A 22,076-nucleotide genomic window follows, 5' to 3' on the forward strand; every position below is an offset into this window, starting at 1 on the left:
GAGAGAGAAAAAATTACTGGAATTTAAACCTTGATAACTGACTAACAATAGTATAACTTGTGATAAACCTTAGGAAATATGAAGGGAGGAAGGAAACTAGATGAAAGGAATAAAAAGTGATTAAACCAGGACACTAAAAGGACAAGCAACAGAAGAAAAAGGTAAATTAGGCTTAATGTCCTGAGCACAAGTATAATTTTGATTGTCAAGAGGACAACCTATAAGGGAAAATATTTGCAAATGTTACCTGAAAGGTTTCTGTCCAGAATATGTAAAGAATTACTAGAAATCAACAAAGGAATAAGCATCCCAATTTAAAAAAAAGCTGGGGCTCAGTCGGTTAAGTGTCCAATTTCGGCACACGTCGTGATACCGTGGTTCATGGGTTTGAGCCCCACATTGGGCTCTGTGCTGACAGCTCAGAGCCTGGAGCCTGCTTCAGATTCTGCGTCTCCTTTTCTGCCCCTCCCCTGCTCTTGCTGTCTGTCTCTGTGTGTCTGTGTCTCTTCAAATACTTAAACAATTTTTAAAAATGGGTGGAGGACTTGCACAGTTCATAACAGATGCACAAAAACCAATAAACACAAACATTGGTCATTAGGGAAATACAAATCAAAGCCACAATGAAATACCACTTCACTGCTACTAGTATGGCAACAATAAAAAAGGTAACTTTGGCTGTTGTGGAGAAACTGGGACCCTTACATGTTGCTGATGGAAATGTAAAATGGTATAGTTGCCATAGAGACTGTAGCAGGGGCACCTGGGTGGCTGAGTCAGTTAAGCGTCTGACTTTGGCTCCAGTCATGATCTCCCAGTTCGTGGGTTCGAGCCCTGCATCGGGCTCTGTGCTGACAGCTCAGCCTGGAGCCTGCTTCACATTCTGTATCTCCTGCTCTTTCTGACCCTCCCCTGCTCCTGCATGTGCTATCTCTGTCTCTCTCTCTCTCAGAAATATTAAAAAAAAAAAAAAAAAACTGTAGCAGTTCCTCAAAAAAGTAAATGTAGAATAAGACCTGCACTTCTACTCCTTGGTAAGTATACAAAAGAATTGAGAATGTGACCCCAACAGATTTTTATATGCCAAAGTCCATTATAGCAGTTTGCACAATAGGTGAAAGGTGAAAATAACCCAAGTGTCCATCAGACAAATCAACAAATGTGCATACAATGGGCTATTGAGCTAGAAGAAGGAATATAATTCTAGATAAATAGTGTAATGAACCTTGAAAACGTAAATGAGCTAAGGTAGACTCAAAAGGACAAGTACAATTCCACTTTTTGAAATGAAGACTGATTCATAGAGACTAGATTTGCAGCTAATATGGGCTGGGGTAGGAAGGAATGTAGAATAATTGCTTAATGGTCAGTTTCTTCTTGGCATGGTAAGCTTGGAAACCAAAAGCTTGGGTGGTGGTGCAAGATTCTGAAGGTAACACCACTACTAAACTAGGTGTATAATAGTGAAATGGCACATGGGTTGTTACAACTTTGTTTTTAAAAGTGCATGCCTTGGTGACTTAAAAAATAAAACAAACTTGGTCAGACTTCCTTAAATAGGAAAAAAGTGAAGAAATCATTTGGACAAAATTAAATACAGCTGAAGGAATTACAGGCAAGTGACATTAAAAGTACTAAACTAAAATGTAGACGACCATAAGGACAGAATATAATAAAGGCTATTAAATGCCAAATGAATGTTCTGAATATACTACTTTTGGCCAAAACTAGAAACTATAGGGAGATGGCTAACAGTATGCTTTACCGAAATGAGGGAATAACTTGCATCTATTAAAATCCTAATGATAGAGCCTGTAATGGAAAAACAGAAAAAGATTAATACAGGTTATGAAAGTATTAGGATATAGACTCACATGAAGGGTATTTTCTCTGCTAAACTACATTCTATGTGGGAGACCAATGAAAATAGTTCCAGGATTAAAATTGCTAATACTCTGAACCCTTTTTTTTTTTTTTTAAAAGTAAAGCTATTGCCTGGCTCAATACCTTGTCTATTAATAATAGGTCTATTAATAATCACCTATTACCTATTGGAGTTTTGAGCTATATCTGAGAGCTATATCAGTTATACTCAATTTTAATCTGATGCATTCTATCAAAATTGAGCTAAAATGAAATACAGCCAAACCAGTGGTTTAGAGACGTTAAATTCCAATTAAGCACTATTTGGGCTTTGCCTAAATATTCTCCCTTAATACCAAGACTTCAGGGTTCAACTTACAGGCTGTAGTAAATTGTAGGACTGTAGTCCAAACTTGGCACCTCACAAGTGAGGACATGGACACAGCCCACATGCTGATGAAAGCTGGCTGATAGCCCAGGTCTCCTGGTTCTCAATACATGGCATATCCCGCCAGGGCAGCTTCCTACCCGGTGCTCAACTCCGAATGGCAACGTACCATGGACAGGGGCTTGGTGCTGCAGGACCACTGTAAAGTGTTCAGCTTCCTGCTGTGAGCCACACCCGTCCTCCTTTCCCTTCTCCTTTTTAACTTCAAGGGGTCTTTTACATGAGAATTATTTCCACTTAGAGAATTATTTCCAATTAGAGAATTGGACTTTAAGCTTCTAGCGTGTACTAATGTGGAAAAAATCTTCCTAAAGAACTATGAAAGCAATCGAATTCAGATTCCTTATTTTATCCTTGTGGAAAAAAACTGTTAAAGGTCCATTAACAGGTCAATTTTGACCTGAAAAACCAAGGGAATCAATCATAAGACCCTGTCTTCTTTTATGGTTGCTGTCAACTCCGTTTTGCTTGAAACTTGGTCTGGGCTTTTAAAAAAAATCCTTTAGATTTTTTTTTTTTTTTTTTTTTTTTTTTTTCNTGATTGGGTTGTTAAATAAGTGATTGTCTCTCTGCCTTAATCGTTAAGTAAAACAAATCATTCTGAAGCTAGGCTATTTAGCATTACTCTTTCCATAGGGTCTATAAACTGGTCATCAAAAACATCCCCATTTCAAAATAATGAAGAATTGACACACTTCCTAGGTAGGGGAACAGATAAGAGTTGCAGGTAATGCTGTCATTGGGTCAGGCCAGTAAGTGGTTCTATTGCTCTCCTCCATATTTTGACATCCAGGGTGTTCTGAGCATGATTCTGAAGGTTGAATGGACACCTAGAAATAGAATTCTTTGTTATTGGAACAAGAGTATCTTTGTTCAGAGGCTTGCTGACCATTTTAGGTATTGAGACCCAAGAATAGAAAGTGGAATTAGAGTTAGAGAGGATTATCAAAATGTAATTGAATTCTAGACAAATCCCAGGTAAGACTTAAGATTTTTCTAAACTATTTCAAAAGGGCTCCAGGGAAATTAGTTGTGTCTTAGTTGTATTTTACCTCTTAAATTGTGGTAATGTTATTGATGGGTAGGGATATCTTTTAAATACTATGATCTTCCTTTAGATGTGAGAAGGTATCTTATTAACTTGACTGATTTGAAATGAAAACTGAGGAAATCAGGATTGGCTCCTTATTGGTCAGTTTTGCAAGCAATCAGCGACTGTATTAGCGAAGAACACAGACAAGTAAGATCTGACCCTGCCCATAAGTTAAAAGCCTAGTATGTTCTCCATGGTTGAACAGCTACGTACTACTAGTGGAAATGCTGACATGGTTCTTTACAAACATGTACAAATCAGAAATCTTAAAAAAAAAAAAATGCAATGTGATCCATGAGTATACATTTTTTAAAAATGTGAATTCTAAACTGATAGTTCAGGCAGTTTTACTTAAGGTATACCAGTTCCTGGGCTTCTCTGTTCCTATTGAACCAAATTACCTGGGAATGGGGCTCAAACATATGCATTTTACAGTAATTTTAATGCACTTCCATTGTTACAGAAAAGTCCTTCACAGACACGAATGAAGTTCTCACCCAGGGGTGGAAATGGTCTTCAATCATGGGTTGTCATTTTTGTTTCACACGGTTTCAGAAACTGGTCTGAGAATGCTTACTGGGGATGCTTAGAGAAATACTTCACCTTCACAATTCAGTCGTCATCTTTGAGTTTTTCGGTTTTCTCTAACACTCTAAACGTTTGGCTGAACTATATTTCAAAACACCCAGATGAGCAAGTGGTGGCTATGACCGTTCATGGAGAAAAGGGTTGGGTGGGGGACGGTTCTGAACACCATGCCCAGAATCTGAAAGTTTTCCATTCCCCAGAAGAACATTACCAATTCACACTGTTCTGTAACTGCTCTCAATCTTATGAGAAATACAGTAAAAAAATGAAGCCTCCTGAATAACTGTGTTTTGCTTGACTTAATAAAAGGCTCTCTCCTGCTGAGTTTAAAGCACCAAGTTACTGGAAGGACAGAAGTGTGACTTCTAGCTTTTGCCTGAAGTTAGTGTAATTCTCATGGTAGGTCTTTCATTCTTCTATGACCAGTCTTGTCAAACCTGTTTCTAGGGTAACAAACCTTAAATCTGAATATTGGAAAAGCTACCCTAAAGATGTGTATCCAAACCTTCATTTGCTGTACTGGGTCAACTGAGGTCCTGTATGTGAAGCAGCTGGCACATTACTTTAAAGATGACTTGCTATCAGGGGAAAACTATAAGGGCCTCTCAAACCCTATTTCTCTCCATTCCTTTTCTTCCCTATCCATTCTTCAAGATTTTCCTCCATCCTTTGCTAGTTCATTTACTTAATTCATTCAAACAACATGATTGAGCTCCTCTGTATAGCTAAATACCCTCTGCCGTTGTCTCCTAGGTGTTTGATTCCTTGATAAACAGCCTTAGGAGATGAAAGAAATCAGGTTTTTAGGTATATGTGGGGAGCATGTGTATTAAGCCAGACTGATAGGGCAGGCAGGCATGGTGACTGTTCATCATGAGCCTCCAAAAGGTAATGCCTCACTATATATCTAAGAATGATGATGCCTAAATAGAGTGGTGGGAGCCAGAGTAGAATGCTGGTACACATGTACAGGATGGTGCTAGGAATGGAGGGTAGCTGGGAAATGTAAGAGGACCCTCTCCTTTCCCTCTGAGTAAACCACAGGTACAGGGTTTATGGTACAGTATTGGGATTTATAAGAGATTTGTTACCCAGTGTCTAAGACAGACCAAATAACCAGTGGGCCAAACATGACAACCAATGATCATCAGCTTTCTTCAAGACAGGCTGGAGTATCTTTCATTGGATGAAATGAAATTTTAAGAAGCAAAGGCCTTTTTAAAAAAAAAAAAAAAAACCAGATGGGTTAACTGCTGTATCAGAAGCAAAAAGTACCCCTGAGTAAACAGACTTTGGGTTCCTATATCCTGGGTGGTTTCCAAAGTTCCTTTATCAAATGTGTAAACCAGTTGGTGTCCTTAAATGTGGTGGGAATTGGTCATGTCTTAACCATCTGAGTGTAGCCTGTAAAAATGGTTCTTCATATAAACCTTCACAAGGGTTCTTCTGGGAGTTAGTAAAGGAACAGGAATGTTTGGAAGGAGAGATGAATCCATAGAATTAAATACATAAAAGAGTAGAATGAGAAATCTCCTTGAATTCAGATAAATACCCAGACATGTGTCTAGACAATCCTAGAATTCCTTTCACTGACTAAAAACAAATGCATAGGTCACAATTAACTATGATAATCCATGGAAAGAATGTGCTGTTATTAGTAATTCAAAAATGATGGAGGACAGCAGATGGGATCTGGTTTAAAAAACACAGAACTTGAAGCTAGGGCCAAAACCAGAGCAACTGCAGTGAAGGTCAGCAGGGTTTGGAAGAAACTGCTTGGAGTGTAGAGTCAAGGATATACAGGTGAAAGGGGGCTGAGGAGCATTCTCAAAGGGCCGAAATCTGAGGGATGTTTGCTTGCTAATACTCACTTGGTCCCCTCCTTCTTGTGCTCTGCATTGAATAGTAATGGTGTGAGGTTCAAGGTTACTACAGTGGGTGCTGGATAGGAAAGGCAGAAGGGATGAAGACAACTTTGTATTCTCTATAGTCTGAACTGTTTGACTCTCACACTGAGAAGCTATTCACATATTACTTGAGTATATTATTAAAGTCGTCCACATCTGGGAAATTAGAAAGGCTTTGGTGACTTTGAGAACAGTAAAAAGGAGGGCAGCCAAAGCTGGATGGTGCTTTGAGGGTGAACAATGTGACAAGATAGAGCAAGCAAGGGTAGAATCTTCAAGGAGTTAAATCAGGACGAGGAGTTGAGGATACTTTGGGGAAGGACAGGAAGTAGAGACAAAGTATTGAACATGGATGGTCCTAGAATACCTACTTGGAAATTAGAAACGGGAAGTAGAAGTACGGAAAGGGGAATTACACTTGATGGCCTTTCCTTAAAGAAGGCAATAAGGTCATCTGCTTGGAGAATGTCTGAGGTTGAGAAAACTTAAATAGGAAGATATTTGAAAGATCTACTAAGGACAAACCAAAGGACTGACCACAATGAGGGTCCAGGCAAAGTTGGAAAGCAGGGATCTATGGCGCCATGAAGTTAAGTGGGCTACCTTCCCTAACAGTTCTTAGTTACAGGAGTATAGCATCTGTAAGGTCTGGTGGTCTGAGTGATCCAGGGTTGGAGTTTTGTTAGGCCAATGAGGAAGCAGGTACTAGGACATGAAGGGTGCTGGTGATAACTTAGCAATCAGATGATCTACTATAGTTTCTGACTTGAGGGTTCCTACCATCTAGCCCAGAAAGTATGGTTAGATGTGGAGAAAGACGCCTCTATAACCTGCAGTTTCCTGACAGAGCCCATGGGCATGAAGGGCCAGTATATGGATACTAGTCCTCTTGCTTTAAATGCCCAGAAGTGGGACACTTGGGTGGCTCAGTCAGTGGAGCGCCTCTTGATTTCAGCTCGGGTCATGATGTCACAGTTCATGGCATCAAGCCACATGTTGGCCTCCATGTTTGGGATCTTTTCCCTCCTCTCTCTCTGCCTGCCCACAGTTCACGTGCACATGCTCGCTCTTTCTCAAAATAAAATTTAAAAAGTGGTCAGAAGCAACAAAATCTGAGTCCAGTCCCTTCTTTCCTTAATCATTTTCCTTGAGAGAATGATGAAAAGAGCAAGGAAGTCCATAATGTAGGCCAAAGCAGCAGACTGACAAAACATCAGCCCTGCTTCTTTACCACCAAAATCACTTGTTAATTTTTCTCATTAGTTTCCGGTAACCCTGGAGAGTATATGCTAAGTGCTGCTTTATTGAGCATATTGTCCCATAGTTATGGCTGAGTCTGCCATGCAGAAAGAAGTCAGCTGTCATTCTGGCAGGTTTTGAGCTCTGTGGGCCATTAAATGGCTGCTTCTCTGTGGGCAAGCATCCTAGAGGACAACCAAGGACGTGTCCTCCAAAAGCCCAGCCTCTCCATGATGTTTCTAAATATGAGAAGTGCTGGTCAGCAGGGAAGTGGTCCCTAAATTCTGCACCTATGGGCAGAAAAGGAAAGGCCTGTGGCACGCAAGGGACAAGAGAAGGTAGGTTGAGTGGGTAGAGGCCCTGTGAGGCCTTTGTTCCAGGGAAGTGACAGCACAGCTGGCCAGTTAGCAGCTTGTCTGGTACTGTGCTACCCTTGGGAAGGACAGCAATCTGTGTGTGGCTGCAAGCAGCACTGTTCCTGGACACCGGCCCACTCACCTGCAGGCTCCTGGGTAAGACAGTGCAGTATGGCGGAGGCAAAAACAAAACAAAAAGAACAAGGAGGGTATCTCCTTTCACCCAGGAGATAAAATGGCTACAGAGACCAGGGGAGGGAAGAATTCTTTTCTTCAGGTTTGCCCTGGTGTCCTGGTAGGTGCTAGCCTATGTTGATCTCCTAGGAGTGGGGGGAGAAGAGGTAACCCATTTGCTTCCTGTCCTGGTCTCTTGATGAGTCTTTGGACTCAACTTCCTAGGCTGACTCCCGGCGATAAGGGACCTGGGCATAAATCTGTCAGGTCCCAGAGGAGAGACTCCCAGGACTTCTCAGATGCTTGGTTTCAGGTAGTGAAGCTGGGAATTGGCCCCAGCATAAAGGCCAGCAGAATACTGGTGTTGAGCTCATTTTATTTAGGTAATTCTGTTTGTATTTTGCAAGAATTTTTTTTTTCAGGAGATAGGATATGATAGCAAAAGGAAGCATAGTCCACTATTCCTCTTTGACCTATATGTGCATATGGCTCTTAAAAATGCCAAATGCTAAAATTTTAGGCAGTTATATTTGTTTCTATACTTTAAATTCATGTCTTACAGATTTGGAGTCTACTTATAAAAACAAAAAATAGAAAAGACCAAAAAGGTACACAAGTATACCACCCAAAGGGGCTAGAAAGTTGATTTATAAAGGTAAATGCAATTTTAATAACTTTTTTCTGGAGCTAGATGTGATTTCTAAAACTCAAAGCAAGTGAAAATAGTCACAGAAATTTTTGACCTCAAAGAATGAGGGAGTTGATTTAAGATAACAAATGCTATTATGTATTCTCAACCGAAAGTATACTGATCAACAAAACCAGTCCAGAAATCCAAATACATATATGAGAACTTGGATTATAATAGCGTGGCATATCAAATCGGGGAAAATAAATAGCATATATGGTGATGTAGGGAGAATAAAATCATAGGTTAAATTTTCAATGGCTCAAAGACATAAAATCAATAAAAGTAAGGGAAGGTATTTTTTATAACTTTGTAGTGAGAAAGGCAATTTTAGTGGCTCAAAATTCAGAACACTTAAAAACATACGAAGGGGCACCTGGGTGGCTCGGTCGGTTAAGCATCTGACTTCAGCTCAGGTCATGATCTCCTGGTTGGTGGATTCAAGCCCTGCGTTGGACTCTGTGTTGACCGCTAGCTCAGAGCCTGGAGCCTGCTTCAGATTCTGTATCTCCCTCTCTCTCTGACCCTCCCCTGCTCACGCTATCTGTCTCTGTCTCTGTCTCTCTCTCTCTCACAAATAAAAACATTAAAAAAACTTTTTTTAAACCTACATAAAGATCACATAAAAACAAATTCCTGTGGAAATAACCACCAATGTCAAGTGACCAGTAGTAATACATTGGGAATACCTAGATAAATCATGAAAAGAGACAAAAAGCTAATCCCTATAACTTGTTAGGGGAGAAAAACCCCAAGAAACTTCTAGAAAGGTATATATGTTGTAACACTTAAGACACCAGCACTATATTTATTCAATCACTAAGTTTCATGACTTATTACTATTGCTATCATGTTTCGGGGACCTAAGGTACAGAGAAAACTTGTTCTGTTGCAAAGATGAGGAAGGACAGAGTTAGTGAGACTCTGGACTTCTACCTTATAACCCAGATCTACAACCAACTAGCTATATAAAACAAGATAGAAAACTTTCTAAAGATACTCAAAGTCCTATATAAAAAATTAAGGCTACACCATGATACTATTTTCACTGTCCCTCGAAGTTTCTTTATAAATTTGCATTAAGAAAAATTTTTGAACTGCTTGAAGGCAAGAGGTGGTACCTAGTGGCCGAGGCATTTAATTGAGGATTTATGCATGGTGTCAGTTTGTGAAAACACAGGTTCTGAATAAATGTGACACAGCTTGCCTTTCTCCTATTTCATAAGTAGTAATGTAGAGAATACACAGTCAGGCATAGCCTTGAGGAGGGAGGCAGAAAAAAAAAAAAAAACTATCTGGACCCATGATACTAAAAAGTTACTCCATGAGTTGCAAATAGATTTCTGAAATGCAAGAAAAAAAATGTAAACTGGTGTCTTTTCCTGTTATTAGGAATGATTGTGAAAAATAGTTGTTTACACTTTTTCTACCTAACCTATACCTTTACATGATAAAGACAGTTGGGGAATAAAGTATTTTCTCTTCTTACATGACCTCAGCAAGGCAATTGTTGAGGGGGAAAGGGTTTGCTTATTTTATATATTGTAGTGAAGTCCTGGCTGCCTCTAAACATGGGAATTGGGTTTATGAAAGGATGATGAAATCCAAAGAACCCTAGGATCATTCTTAATCTAATGCGTCAATCTTTCATCAATTCTTTACTCAAAGAAGCTCACAAATAGAAAGTGCAATTGATTTGTAATTATGTTCATTTTCCTCAGAATTGGATGAAAGGCTTGGCAACCGTAAAATGACCAAGCTGGTAGCAGTAACCAGGGGAAGCAGCAGCAAATCTCAGAAATGTCTAGTGCAGGAAAACTTAGGCTGTCTAGGCTGTGGTTCCCTAGGTTTGCTGTATGTTGGATTCGAGCAAACTTGGAAGGTCAGCCATCTCCATGAAGTCTCTCCCACACCACAGATGTAAATATTTCATTCTTGATCATAACAATATAGAGAACAAAACTATACAGAAGAATACAAGGGAACACATAACAATAATGCCATTGTTTTTCTAATTCACCTTCCTGGCAAATGTGAAGACCTCAGATTCTCCCTGCTAATAGATCTCCATAAATTCCTACTTTACCAGAATGGACTTAGATCATCCACACCACGCTGAAATCTTTTTTTTTTTACTTAGAATCATGGACACTTTTCTAGTTGAATATCCAGTAACCCTACCTCAATATTAAGAGCTATAAAAAGTTCTGTAATTAGGATAAAAACAATACAGTGAACCATCCAACATCCTTGTCAACTACTTTCCAAGACTCCTGCACCTTTAATATAGTAGGCATAGATTCTTACAGCTACTTGTTTTTCTGTAGAACAAATTATCTGAACTCAAATTCGAATAACTTTGGCTAGACTTTCCAAGAGCAATTCATGGTCACACAAATAGGATAAGACCATACATGGAAACACCTAGTGTGGTGCCCTACTCACTTTAATTTTGCCAATGAGGTGGGTGAACAATGGTAATACATTGCTTTAAGTTCCATTTCTGTGACTGTTACAGAGGCTAAGTATTTTCCAGTCAATTTATCTTCCTTTTTTCAGCATTTATCATTCATTTTGTATTTCTGTTCATATTTCTATTTTATTTCCTTATGGGTTGTCTTTTTGTTCATCAAAATGTAGGTACTTTCTATATGTTACGAATGTGAACCCTTGGTCTATTCATACAAACAAAGTTTTCTTTTGACTGTCTATATTGATTATTAGCCATAAAAATGTTCTCATGTAGTCACATATGTCTAGATCTTTATAGTTTGTGCATTATGGACTTCAAAAGCTATTGCCCTACTAAGTCATCTTAAAATTATGGAAAAGTCTGTGATTTGGGCCTCAGGGTGAATGAGGAAATGAAACCTACAAGGATTTTTTATGATAGATTCATAAAAATATCAGTGCAATGATTTGGGAATAATCATTGGATAATGAAAGGAATGGAAAAGCCAGCTAATTCACACTGACTGGGATGGGGTGAAGGAAAGGAAGACCTTTTACAATTCAGTAAATGTATGAAACAGGGAAAGTGAACTATTATGAAGTAAAGCATATGAAATAGATGGGAAGAATAAAATTGTCAATTGTGACAGTAACATAGGCTAAATTTCTTTATCAAAAGGCAGAGGTAGGCAGATGGTGTTTTAAAAATAAGCCTTGAAAATATAAAAGGAGCAAAGACAACAAAATGAAGAGAAGAGAAAAAGATGCACTGGAGAATTTCAAATGAGGAAAAAATATGGTAATACTAGTTTCAAATCAAGCAGAACTTAAGGCCCAAAATCTGGTCTCAGGAGTTAGGAAGATCAAAAATTGGAGTTAGGGCTATCAAGGCAGTCCAGATTTCAGGAATCAAGACTCTGGAGTGAAGGCACCAGCAAAGAAGGTATTAGCATGAGCCACTTTTCCCAAGTAGTCATTGCCCAGTTAGTTAGAGGAAGCGACTGAGAGGCTGAGTAGCTGAAGAGTCAGCAGCAGTCCTTATAGTGCTGAGGAGATAGGAGTTCAGACTTGTGCAGAATGGAGAACTCTTGAGGCTTTCATTTGAGGTCATGAAGGAATACACCCTAGGTGCAAGGGTAAACTAAAAACCAGTGCTTATGAAGAGCCAGCCTAAAATAAGCTCAGTCACTGATAGGATTAGGGAGACTTACTGTAACTGCTGAAGCTGAAGAACCCCTATCAGGGGAAAAAAATATTCCTTTTTTTTTGTGTGTGTGTGTGTGTGTGTCCAGTAGTCAAAAAAAAAAAAAAAGGCATATAACAGAGCCAAAGGAAAAACCTCAGAAAATTGAAATGCCCCAGGTAACTCAGCTATACAGACACGTGTGATTCAATATTTAAGAAAACAGATAAAAACATGGAGAATTATTCCAGAGAACTAAATACATATAAAAAGAACTGGAAATATCAAAATTAAAAATACAGTGACCTATTAAGGCTGTAATACATAGATTGAGCTGCACATTAGAGGTAGCTGGTGAGAGGATTAGTAATCCAGAAGAAAAGGCAATAAAACTATCCAGACTAAAAAAGACTTAAAGATGAAAAATATGTAGAAAAGTTGAGTCCTAACCACGAAAGTTTTACCATCCATGAAACTGGAGTCCAAGAAATGTGTTGGAGAGAGAGAATGTGCCAGAAGGAGTACTTAAAAAGATAATCTAGCAACTTTCTTGGCCATTATCCTAAAACATGGAGGAACAAATTTAAGAATGGATACAAGCACCATGCAGGACAAAACCAAAGCTAAGCCACATGTAGGCACATCAAAGTAAAATTGCTAAGGTACAAAGAAAAAATCCTAAAGCAGCAAAGGTTGGCAAGAGATGGTGGTTTCTAAGGAACACCGCTAAGTCTGATAGCTGAGTTCTCACAATCAAACGAAATCCTGTAAGTTAGAACTTGAGAATGCCACTTCTAAATTGCTGGAAAGCTAGAAACTTTGAATTATTGACTGAGCAAATATTCTGCTTAAAAAAAAAAAGGTGTTGAGAATAATCTGAAAGAAAACTACATGGTTATTCTAAAAGAAATTCCTCAGATGTAAGGAATATGAAGGCCAACAGAATCATGGAAATGACCAAAGCCATGAACAACAACAGAAATGGTCAGTATGTGGGAAGTAGATCACCGAGATCCTAGGGGTTTTTAAAAAGATTCTTAAAATTAGGACATAGGTAATCTAAGGGTACACGGAGTTAAAATATATTCTAAAGGTTTTCCGCTATCCAAGAAATGATAAGTGATTTGTTAGACTCTATTAGGTAAAATATATATACATATTGCTAAAAGGATTTAAAAGAAGGGATAGCAAGCTTATCAAGGGGAACAATGAATGAATAATTCTTGATCAGGCCACAAGAAAGAAAGGATAGAGAGAAACTAGAATATAGAATAAATGGAACAAGAGAAAGAAAAAAAGTAACTGGGTGAATTTAACCCCAAATACTGTATATCTGGGTTACATTAAATAAAAATGGAGTAAATACTCTAATTAAAAGGTAAATATCGGATTAAAAAGAAATTTTTACTTGCTTGAAAGCAATACACTTTACTAAATCAAAAAAGTGACAGTAATAAGAGATTCAGAGTGTGATAACCAGAAGGGAACTGGGATGGCCATACTAAGATCAAATGATGTAGATGTTAAGGCAAGAATTGCATTTAATAATATAGAATCAATATAAAAGAAAACTTCAACTTTGTATGTAGCTACTAACCCAAGGCAAGGTAGAAAATGTAAATAACCACTGAAGAAAGGTTAGAGTTGTAATTAAAGATCACATTTGAAAAGGTAGAAGGATGAGAGATTTAGAACTAAATTCTATATAACCTTTAAAGAACATTCCTACTTAAATAAAAACCATGAGGGGTGTGTGTGTGGAGGGGAGAGTAATCTCCCAAATTCATTTAATGTAGCTAGAAAAAGAATCATTGTAAGGAAAACCCACTCACAAGGTTCTCCAAAACCAATTTCATTTAGGAATGTACTGCGGGAAGGCAAGGACAGTTCAAATTGAGATCTATCAAGAAAACAAGATTTGATCCAGTTTTTCCCCTTCAGTTTATTGATCTATCAATAGATGCTGAAAAGGCTCTATGTCCATTGGTACAAGAACCTGTTACTTTGTGTACACAAAATTCTGTCTCAGCTAAGTATCTCAATGTAAGATAGAAATGGAAACACTACTGGAAAATTCAGAGTATTTATGCTAAGTTCCTTGAGGTTCTTTAGAACTTTTATTTTCCTTTCCCAACTGTCCTCTACTCAGCCTACTCAGCCTTCTATCTCAGACTTGTGGTATAGAGCCTAAGTAACCTCCGTTTTTGTTTTCTTATCTGCCTTCTCCCACCACATTGTCAGAGGTCTCCAAATACATATCAGTATATTCAGTGCTAAGCACATAATAGCTATGCTGTAAGTATGGCTTCATTGATGACGCTTACTAGCACTTCCACAACTTTTCCAGCCTGCCTTCCTCCTGGGGTGATGGCTGAATGGAGCCATGTCCTCCTGTGCAACTTCTCTGCACCTCATTTCCTGTAAGGTGCTTTAAACACTGCTGTTGGTAGTCTTTGCTCAGCAACAGCCCTTACTACTAGTGCTATTGAGCTTGACTCAGATGGGGCCAGGGCTGTTGGTACAGCAGAAGGTAAAAGATGGGTAATGCTCCTAGCATCTCTCTCCCCAATGGGACAGTATACAAGGGTAAAACTTGACCATAGCATCGCTTGCTTCCTTTGCATTATTGTCTACTTTTGCAAATCACCTCTTCCCATTTGTTTCAGTGCTCCTCAACCCTGGTTGCACCCTTAGAATCACCCTACCATGGACCAATTAAACACAGTGCACCCCAAGGGTGCAGCTGGGATTGAGAGCTACTAGTCTGTCTTCAAATACAGTGAGTCTAAGATTGCATAGATCTAGAAACCACAAACTTTTTTTTTTTTCTTAAAGCAAAGATGGTTTCCTAAAGAAGGTGGTGATTCAGCAGTAAGAACAGGGCTTGGTGTCAGAAGGTGGGAGTCCCAGCCCTGCCACTAGTTGGAGAGCTGATCCTACAAGCTACAAAGCCTTTCATGGCTCTGGTTCCCTAATAGATCTCATTAAGCTTATTTGATCAATCTACCTCAAACTGCAATAGGAAGTTTAAAATGGAAAACAGAGGACTCGTTGCAACTTCGAAAATCATGCAATTTGTTAGCATTTCTATCATAAATTTGGCACCGTCCTATACTGGCTAGCTGTGGGAGTCCTATTTGCTAGCTGTGCAGGAGTCTTCTCACTTGTTGAAGGCCAGTTTCCTCCTCCATAAGGTGGAGTTACCTACTCTGTAGAGGAATCTGTAGCAGCAAGGCAAGCCGTAAGAACTAAAAAACACAAAATACCCTCTTGTGGTAGCTATGAACTAGGACTTTTATTACCCACTGTGGACAGACTCAAGATTTTGGTGTCCAGCCTGCCATCAAATACCATAGTCTCTCATGTTAGTAGACGTGGGTACCCTGTGGCCATAAGCAGGTGCAGTATTCTTGCTTGTAAAGCTTTGCAACTTTAAAGCAAATCCTCAGGGACTGTTTGATGACAAACCAAGTCTGCTGGGGTGGCAAGTACAATTAGCTACTTGGGAGCTGCCCCTTTGGCTTCCATTACCTGGGTTTTCCTGCTTGTTGGATGTGTGACAGAAGATCAATGCTGGTGAGAGGTGAATGTGTGTGATCAACATAAAGGGCTTGAGATCCTCTCCTGTGTGGTGACCTAACAGGAGGAGTGTTTACAGAGGCACAGGGCAGGCAGAAACACCTTGTCCCTGAGTAAGTCCCCCGCCTCTGTCCCCACCTTCTGCCTCTGAGTTACAGAATCTGGTACCTTTTTCTCCAGGCTCCAGAAGCTGTGTGTGCTCCAGCATGGGGCTCTGTAGTCTTCAGCTGACGGCAATTCTAGTGATAATACGTGTTGAGGTCTCTGGGGGAATTCAAGATGTAGAGTGGTGAATTTGAAAGTGTGAAATGGTGAAAAAGCATTTGGAAGTGGAATTGGCACAGTTGGGTCCAATTTTGGCTCTGTAGGTGCAGATGGTCTTAACTGTGCAAACTTCACATTATCATCCAGTGACATTCATAGACGCTTCCTTCCTAAAGCAAACCTCATCATTATTACATTGTAACTTACTTTGCAACAACAATAAGAACAGCAAAAAAAAATTCCATAGGTTCAGGGTTTCAGGTTTTAGTGCAACAAAACAGAACAAGTCCCTTTGGAAGGCGTGAACTGTGCTTTCAAATGAGACATTTGAAATCCTGTACCCAACTTACCCACTGATATGGTCCAAACAGCAATGATTTTCAGGAATGCCTTCGTTCTGGAGTTGAATCGGCTGTGATGAATAGGATTCTGGATGGCAACGTAGCGATCCAGTGAGATGGCACAGAGGTGCATGATGGAGGCCGTGGAGAAGAGCACATCCAGGTAAATCCAGACAGCACAGAGTTTGCTAGGTAGAGGCCACCGGTAACCTGTGATGCAGAAGGTTAGCGTCAGTCAGGAATCTCAGGCCTCCGGTGTGTGGCATCTACCCTCCCCAGAAGGGTTTCCATTCTGGGGAAAGACACCGGTGGTGGCAAAGGGCAGCACAACACATTTTCAATACTTTAAAAAACCTGAAAACAACTGTCCTTAACTACAATAAAATCATACTAGCTCAAGGACACAAAGTTTGGAAATTTCTTAGGGCTGGCATTCTGCCTGTGTGTCGTGGTTAAGGTAGGTTGTTTTCATGATTTCTCTTGCTCTAGCTTCTCTGCCTAACAAAATTGACCTTTATTGTTTTTAATGAGCTAGCAGTCTCGGTGTATTTTGAACTTCTCTATTGAAGCCCCTCTTGCAGGTACTGCCTTTAGCTCACATCTTACACATGCTGTTGGTTCCTGGAGGTTTGACTCACCTGTTAGTCACTCAAACTGCTCAGCCTTGCACCATGGTGCCATATGCTGGTCTCCCGATAAATGCCATTGGTATGAATGAATAAATGAATTAAAAGGTCCAGATGGAGATTATTTTTATTTGGGGAAAAAAACCCTAATGTTTAGGGGTGTTTCACTCCAATTTGGGATGTGGCTAAGGGAAACCTGCAGAAAAGTATGGTGTTCCTGTCCTGACCATTGTTTCAGAGTGGTGGCTCTCAAACTTGAGGAAGCCTCAGAATTTCATAGATGGGGTCTTAAAATGGAACTGCCAGACCCCACCTGGAGGTCCTGATGATGTGACTCTGCAGCAGGAGGGGGAACAGTGTGGAGATGGAAGAAGTGTCATTTCTAACAAGTTTCCAGGTGGTGGTGCTGGTCCGAGGATAGCACAGCAGTGGTGGTCAGCCCTCACTGCAATTTAGAATCAACTGGACAGCTTTTCTCTAGGTCCTGGTGCCCAGGAGTGTGGGCAGAGGAGGGCCCCAAGCAAAGTGCTCAGGAGTGTGGGCAGAGGTGGGCCCCAAGCAAAGTATTGCAGAGCTGTCCCTCATGATTGCAATTTGAAGAGCGCTGCAGGGGGGCCCATGAGGCATATTCGAAGTGTTCTGACTTTGTTGGAGAGGGGATCAAACAGGTAGGTAAACCCAAATTAGTTCTGATAGCTGTATATGCAATGATGTTATATCTGCGTGCATGTGAAAAGAAAGGCAAATCCTAAAGATTACCTTTTCTTTGCAATATTCCAGACTCACAAAGTTGAACAAGCTACATTCGCAAGCATACTCTAAGAAAATGCCACCGCCTATATTTAGGAAAGTAAAGGGTGCAGGACACTAGCTTAACTTAATGCCTTTCACTCTGATCATTTGCAAAACAAAGGAGCTAAACCAGGAGCGTCTTCCTTTGCAGTGCCTGGAGGGAAGCCACACTCCGCCTGGTCGGAACTGATGTTGGCCCTAGGAATTTGCTCCACAAGGAGGTGGCGGTTGGGGCGGGCCAACTCTGGTTTCCGAGGCAAGGATAGGGAGGGGGCATTTCCTCCTCCTGCGGTGACCCATTCAGGGAGAAGTGTAACTCCCGCCGGAACCGGCTGCATGTGGAGTGGCCGCCGCTAGGGGGCGCAGTTGCACCCTGAGCGGGAGGCACTGGCCTGGTCCTACCTTCTTAACCCAGCTGGCGGGTGCCGGCCTCCCACCTGCCACTGGGGCCATCCCGCCCTCGCGCTGTGGTTTTGGTTCCCTGACGGAACCTCTGGGAGCCATGCGCCACTCTCCGAGTTTGCCTTCGAGAGGGGTGGGGTTTTAGGGAGGGAGAACGTTTTGCAGCCTGTCTGGGAAATGCCAGGCAAATTTAATGAAATCGTTCCAGTGTGACATTTGAGTGGCCAAACGGAGGCTGGCTTTGCAAGGAGCATTATCGACCCTGTGCAAGCCGGCGCCTGCTCTGCGTTGCCCATCTCCTTCCTCCTCCACACTCCGCGCCGGGATGATACATATAGTTTTGTTTTGTTTCTAGCCCTCAAGACATGGGCAGAAAATCCCCTCTTAAAATGACCGTAATGTATTTCTATCTCTGGGTGACTGTTATGTGCCTGTGTCAGCAGAGTAAATATTCTTTTAAAAAGAAATCCGGCTGTATTACTCATAATTTGAAAAGAACATCACATTCTGCTTCCCGCTGAAGCCGTCCCAGTGTTTGCTGACTTGCTAAGAGGTTTGACTCTTTGAAACTGTAGAAGACAGCAGGATTATGTCTTCCCGTTTGTTTTCTACCCTCCTCCAAACCAGTCGGGAGGAGGTGATGTAGATGTATTTTTACAGAGTCGAGGGTATAATTCAGAGGCAGACTTCCAAATTAGCTTCTCTGGGTAGGAAGCAACTGACACTGGAGTCATTCATTTATTCTGAGGGAGAATCTGCATATTTTAACATTAAACACACAGCACCACTAAGATTCTCTCTGCACATGTTCTAAGGCAACTGGGAAGGTTTTTCCACTCCATCAGAAGTGCTGAAAACTGTGTGACAAAGATAAAACTGTGTTTTGTCCCAGAGGCTGGAATACTTGGGAATCTATAGAAGTGAAAATCAAGTGGATTCAGAATCACAGATAAATTATTGCTTTCTGATTCGTATTTGGGAGGTCAGTTAAAATTACTACACAAAATGTACGTGTTTTGAAGCCCCAAACTCTCCAATGATCATAGGTTGTTTGATCTTGGAAGATGCGAAAGCTCACTTGTTAAACTTAACGAGTATAACACGGTAGACCCTTGTCTATAAATAAACCCTGGTGTTGAGTTTGTCCCTTGAGCCCCAGCTCATCTGCTCATCACATGCACATGCTGTCTGTTACCAGTGTAGGTACAGCTGGGAAACTAATGCCACTCACCATATAGGATGGTTAACATGGACACGGGCATGACAAGGAAACCCAGCAGCATATCAGCTATGGCAAGTGACATCAGGAAATAGTTGGTGGCGTTCTGCAGCTTTTTCTCTAGGGACACTGCCATGATGACGAGTATGTTTCCGGCAATGGTTAGAATAATCACTACAGCTGTCAACAAAGCAGACCAGTTCTTTTCCTGGAGATGAAGTAAGGAGAAGCAGGGTGGCGAGAGACAGCCCTCACAGGAAAGGTTGGTTCGATTTTCCGAGTCCACTGTCCAGTTAAATACATCTGAAGTGTTAGCTTCTCCGGAGTTAAAGTCATTATTGTAGAGCCTTGTGTCATCACTTAATTGCATTAAGGAGTTTGTAGTTGAGCTCAAAGAAACGTTTTCTTCAAAAAGAATATCCATTTCTAAGCCGGAATTGGTAGCAGGCGAAGTAAAGGAAAACTAACAAGTTAGAGCCTCAGCTTGCCATTCATCTTTCAGTCCTTACGCTCTGTCACGCGGAAGCTGGTGTACATGCTGAGCTCCTTTGGTTGCCTTTTTTCCCTCATGATCACAATGGTAGTTGAACTGCAGTGGCTCTTTATATTTCTTTCCTTCACAGTGTTAGTGGATTCCTGTTGGTTTCATTTTTTTTTTTCCTTCAAAGCAAGGTCAAAAAAGCAGAATGAACTTTTTAACATAGAGGCTGCAGAGTTTTGAGGATTCCATAAGAAAAAATGTGATCCTGGCCGGAAAAGAAAAGTTTGGTGATTACCAGGAATCTCCCTGAGCTCTGTCTCATTCTCTTGGTTAGGTTGATCCCACTAGTATAGCCACAGCAGTATTAAAATAGCATGCAATCCAAAACACTGGGGTGGTATGCATTCTACATTAAGAAAAGTCAATTAAAAATACATCCAGTGTTAATCCCATAGTAATTGGATCTAGCTGGGGTTATAGTTCTAAGTCTCAGGCTGAATGTCGGGAATTTCCATTTGCATTATTCTTAATAAGAGAAGAAAAAAAAGTCTTAAGCAAAGATGAGACAACTTTCCACACTAGCAATTCTCATGGAAATGGTAACATTTTGGCCAAGCACGATTTCAAGCCAGAAAGAAAAATTACACGGCAATAAAATACGGCAGCATGAGAACTTACATTTGTCTTCAGAGTCCACACGTTAGACATACTTTGCTGCTCTGTGACTTGCCGCATCTCTCATGGTAATTAAGCGAGTGTAGAGTCCCTTTTTCTTGAGCATCGACCAGCATAATAGGATAGTAATTTGATTTCTCTTTTTGCTGACTTCAAAAACTGCATGCACGAGTAGAACCACTTCCAACGCTGCGCGGTCTGTGTTTGCTGGCTCTGCCCCCTCTCAGCTGGGTTCCTCTCTCCCTGTGCGGCTTGCCTGAGCCAGGCACACGTTTAGAAATCATTCATGAGCCCCTCGCAAAGTCACACAAAAGAAATCCCGCAGGAAAGTAGGGAGAGTTGCCAGTGCCAAGGGACTCGTGGTTTCCACGGGAATGGACCAGCTCTCCAGCTGCCTTGTTCACTTCACCAGACCTCCCTCTATCTGCATGTCATAAACTGCAAGGTAGCAACAGCCAGGGAGGGCGGACCAAACAGGCTTTTTTTTTTTTCTTCCCCTCTTGTTTCTCCTTTTTGCTGCATGTTAACACTGGGAAGTTTTCTGTTGTTAGAAACTGGAGAAATCACCTTCTGTACAGATGGCTAAGGCAGGTAAGCTGCTCTGTGACGTTTTTAGGGTGAAGAGATAACATAAATAAAGCTAGAAAATGGCATGTCCCGGGAGCACTGTAAGCATTCATTGCTTCCATCCAGAGCCTGTAAGTGCTTATGCCTGAAGTGCAGTTATTGACGTCAGTGACTTGAGCTCAGAGTGGCCAAGCACCTCTTGGGCGATACTCAAACTATTAGTGGCATTTTTAGTTATTAAAAGCATAACACCATTCACCTAACTTATGTTCTCTAGAAATCTACCTAGAAGTAATTTAAAACCTCAGATGTGGAAGACAGGTTTTTTGGAGAGAATTTTGAAGACCTCCTGCTTTACTTTTTAAAAAAAAAAAAAACAAACAAAAACAAAAAACTCTTCTCAGGTTTCTAAAGAAAGTAGCTCTGACTGACACAGAAGAGTATATGTGTATACACAAGCTATCTCATTTTTACAGATGAAAACAGGAGTCTTGCCCGAATAGCACGGTTATCTAGGTTTCTGTTATTTTAACGTTCTCTTTGGACACATTCTGTCACTTGGGTCGCTTTGACAGGTCTTGGAACAAATCTGTACCTTGTTAGCAGATGATTTCTCTCAACCCCTGACTTAAATATTCAGCTGCCATACTGACTGCTTCATCTGTGCCCTAGAAGACCTTGACTCTGCATCTTTCTCCCTACCCTGGGCCTGCTTCTTAGTGCTTATCTCCACCTATTCTCTTAGTCATGGAATCAACATCTCTTTAGACAGCTGACTGTTAGGAAGACTTTTCATTCGTTCTCACTGCCGGGTCTTCATCTGCCATGTCACTTGTGTGGACTCAGGTCTCCTCTGGCACACGCCTTACAAGCTTACTGGGCTGGAGCACCTCCTTAGTGGGGATTTGCCCTTTCTGCCACCCCCCTGCCCCTCTGCATGCCTCGGACAAGGAGTGTGTGATTGCCGGGCACCTAGAGCAGGGAGTTGAGCACCCAGGCTCTGGGTTCTGACTCCTCGGTTCTGAATCCCAGCTCCGTAACTCAAACAGCAGAACCCTTGACAATCTAGCTGTCTTCCTCGAGACACCATATCCTCACTTGCAAAACGAGAGAAGAGTCATCTCTCCCTCAAGATGGCAA

The 22,076-nt window shown here is 40.9% G+C and overlaps 1 protein-coding gene across 3 annotated transcripts in view; it reads right to left on the minus strand.

Annotated features, from left to right (window-relative positions):
* HTR2A (5-hydroxytryptamine receptor 2A) overlaps positions 1-20,767 on the minus strand; it is a 58,645-nt gene extending 37,878 nt beyond the window's left edge. Inside the window, exons 1-3 of one of the 3 annotated variants that reach the window (XM_077778785.1) lie at positions 20,373-20,767; positions 19,226-19,873; positions 16,184-16,384 (exon numbers count right to left, since the gene is read on the minus strand). In XM_077778785.1, coding sequence (XP_077634911.1) covers positions 16,184-16,384; positions 19,226-19,637 — 613 coding nt within the window. In that variant the 5' untranslated portion in view covers positions 19,638-19,873; positions 20,373-20,767. Of the gene's footprint in view, positions 1-16,183; positions 16,385-19,225; positions 19,960-20,372 lie in introns of all 3 variants that reach the window. The other 2 variants (XM_077778783.1, XM_077778786.1) reach the window with 2 other exon arrangements.
* Between the last annotated feature and the right edge of the window lie 1,309 nt (positions 20,768-22,076).

The sequence above is a fragment of the Crocuta crocuta genome, unplaced genomic scaffold, assembly GCF_008692635.1.
Source record: "Crocuta crocuta isolate KB4526 unplaced genomic scaffold, BGI_CrCroc_1.0 scaffold586, whole genome shotgun sequence".
NCBI classification, from domain to species: Eukaryota; Metazoa; Chordata; class Mammalia; order Carnivora; family Hyaenidae; genus Crocuta; species Crocuta crocuta.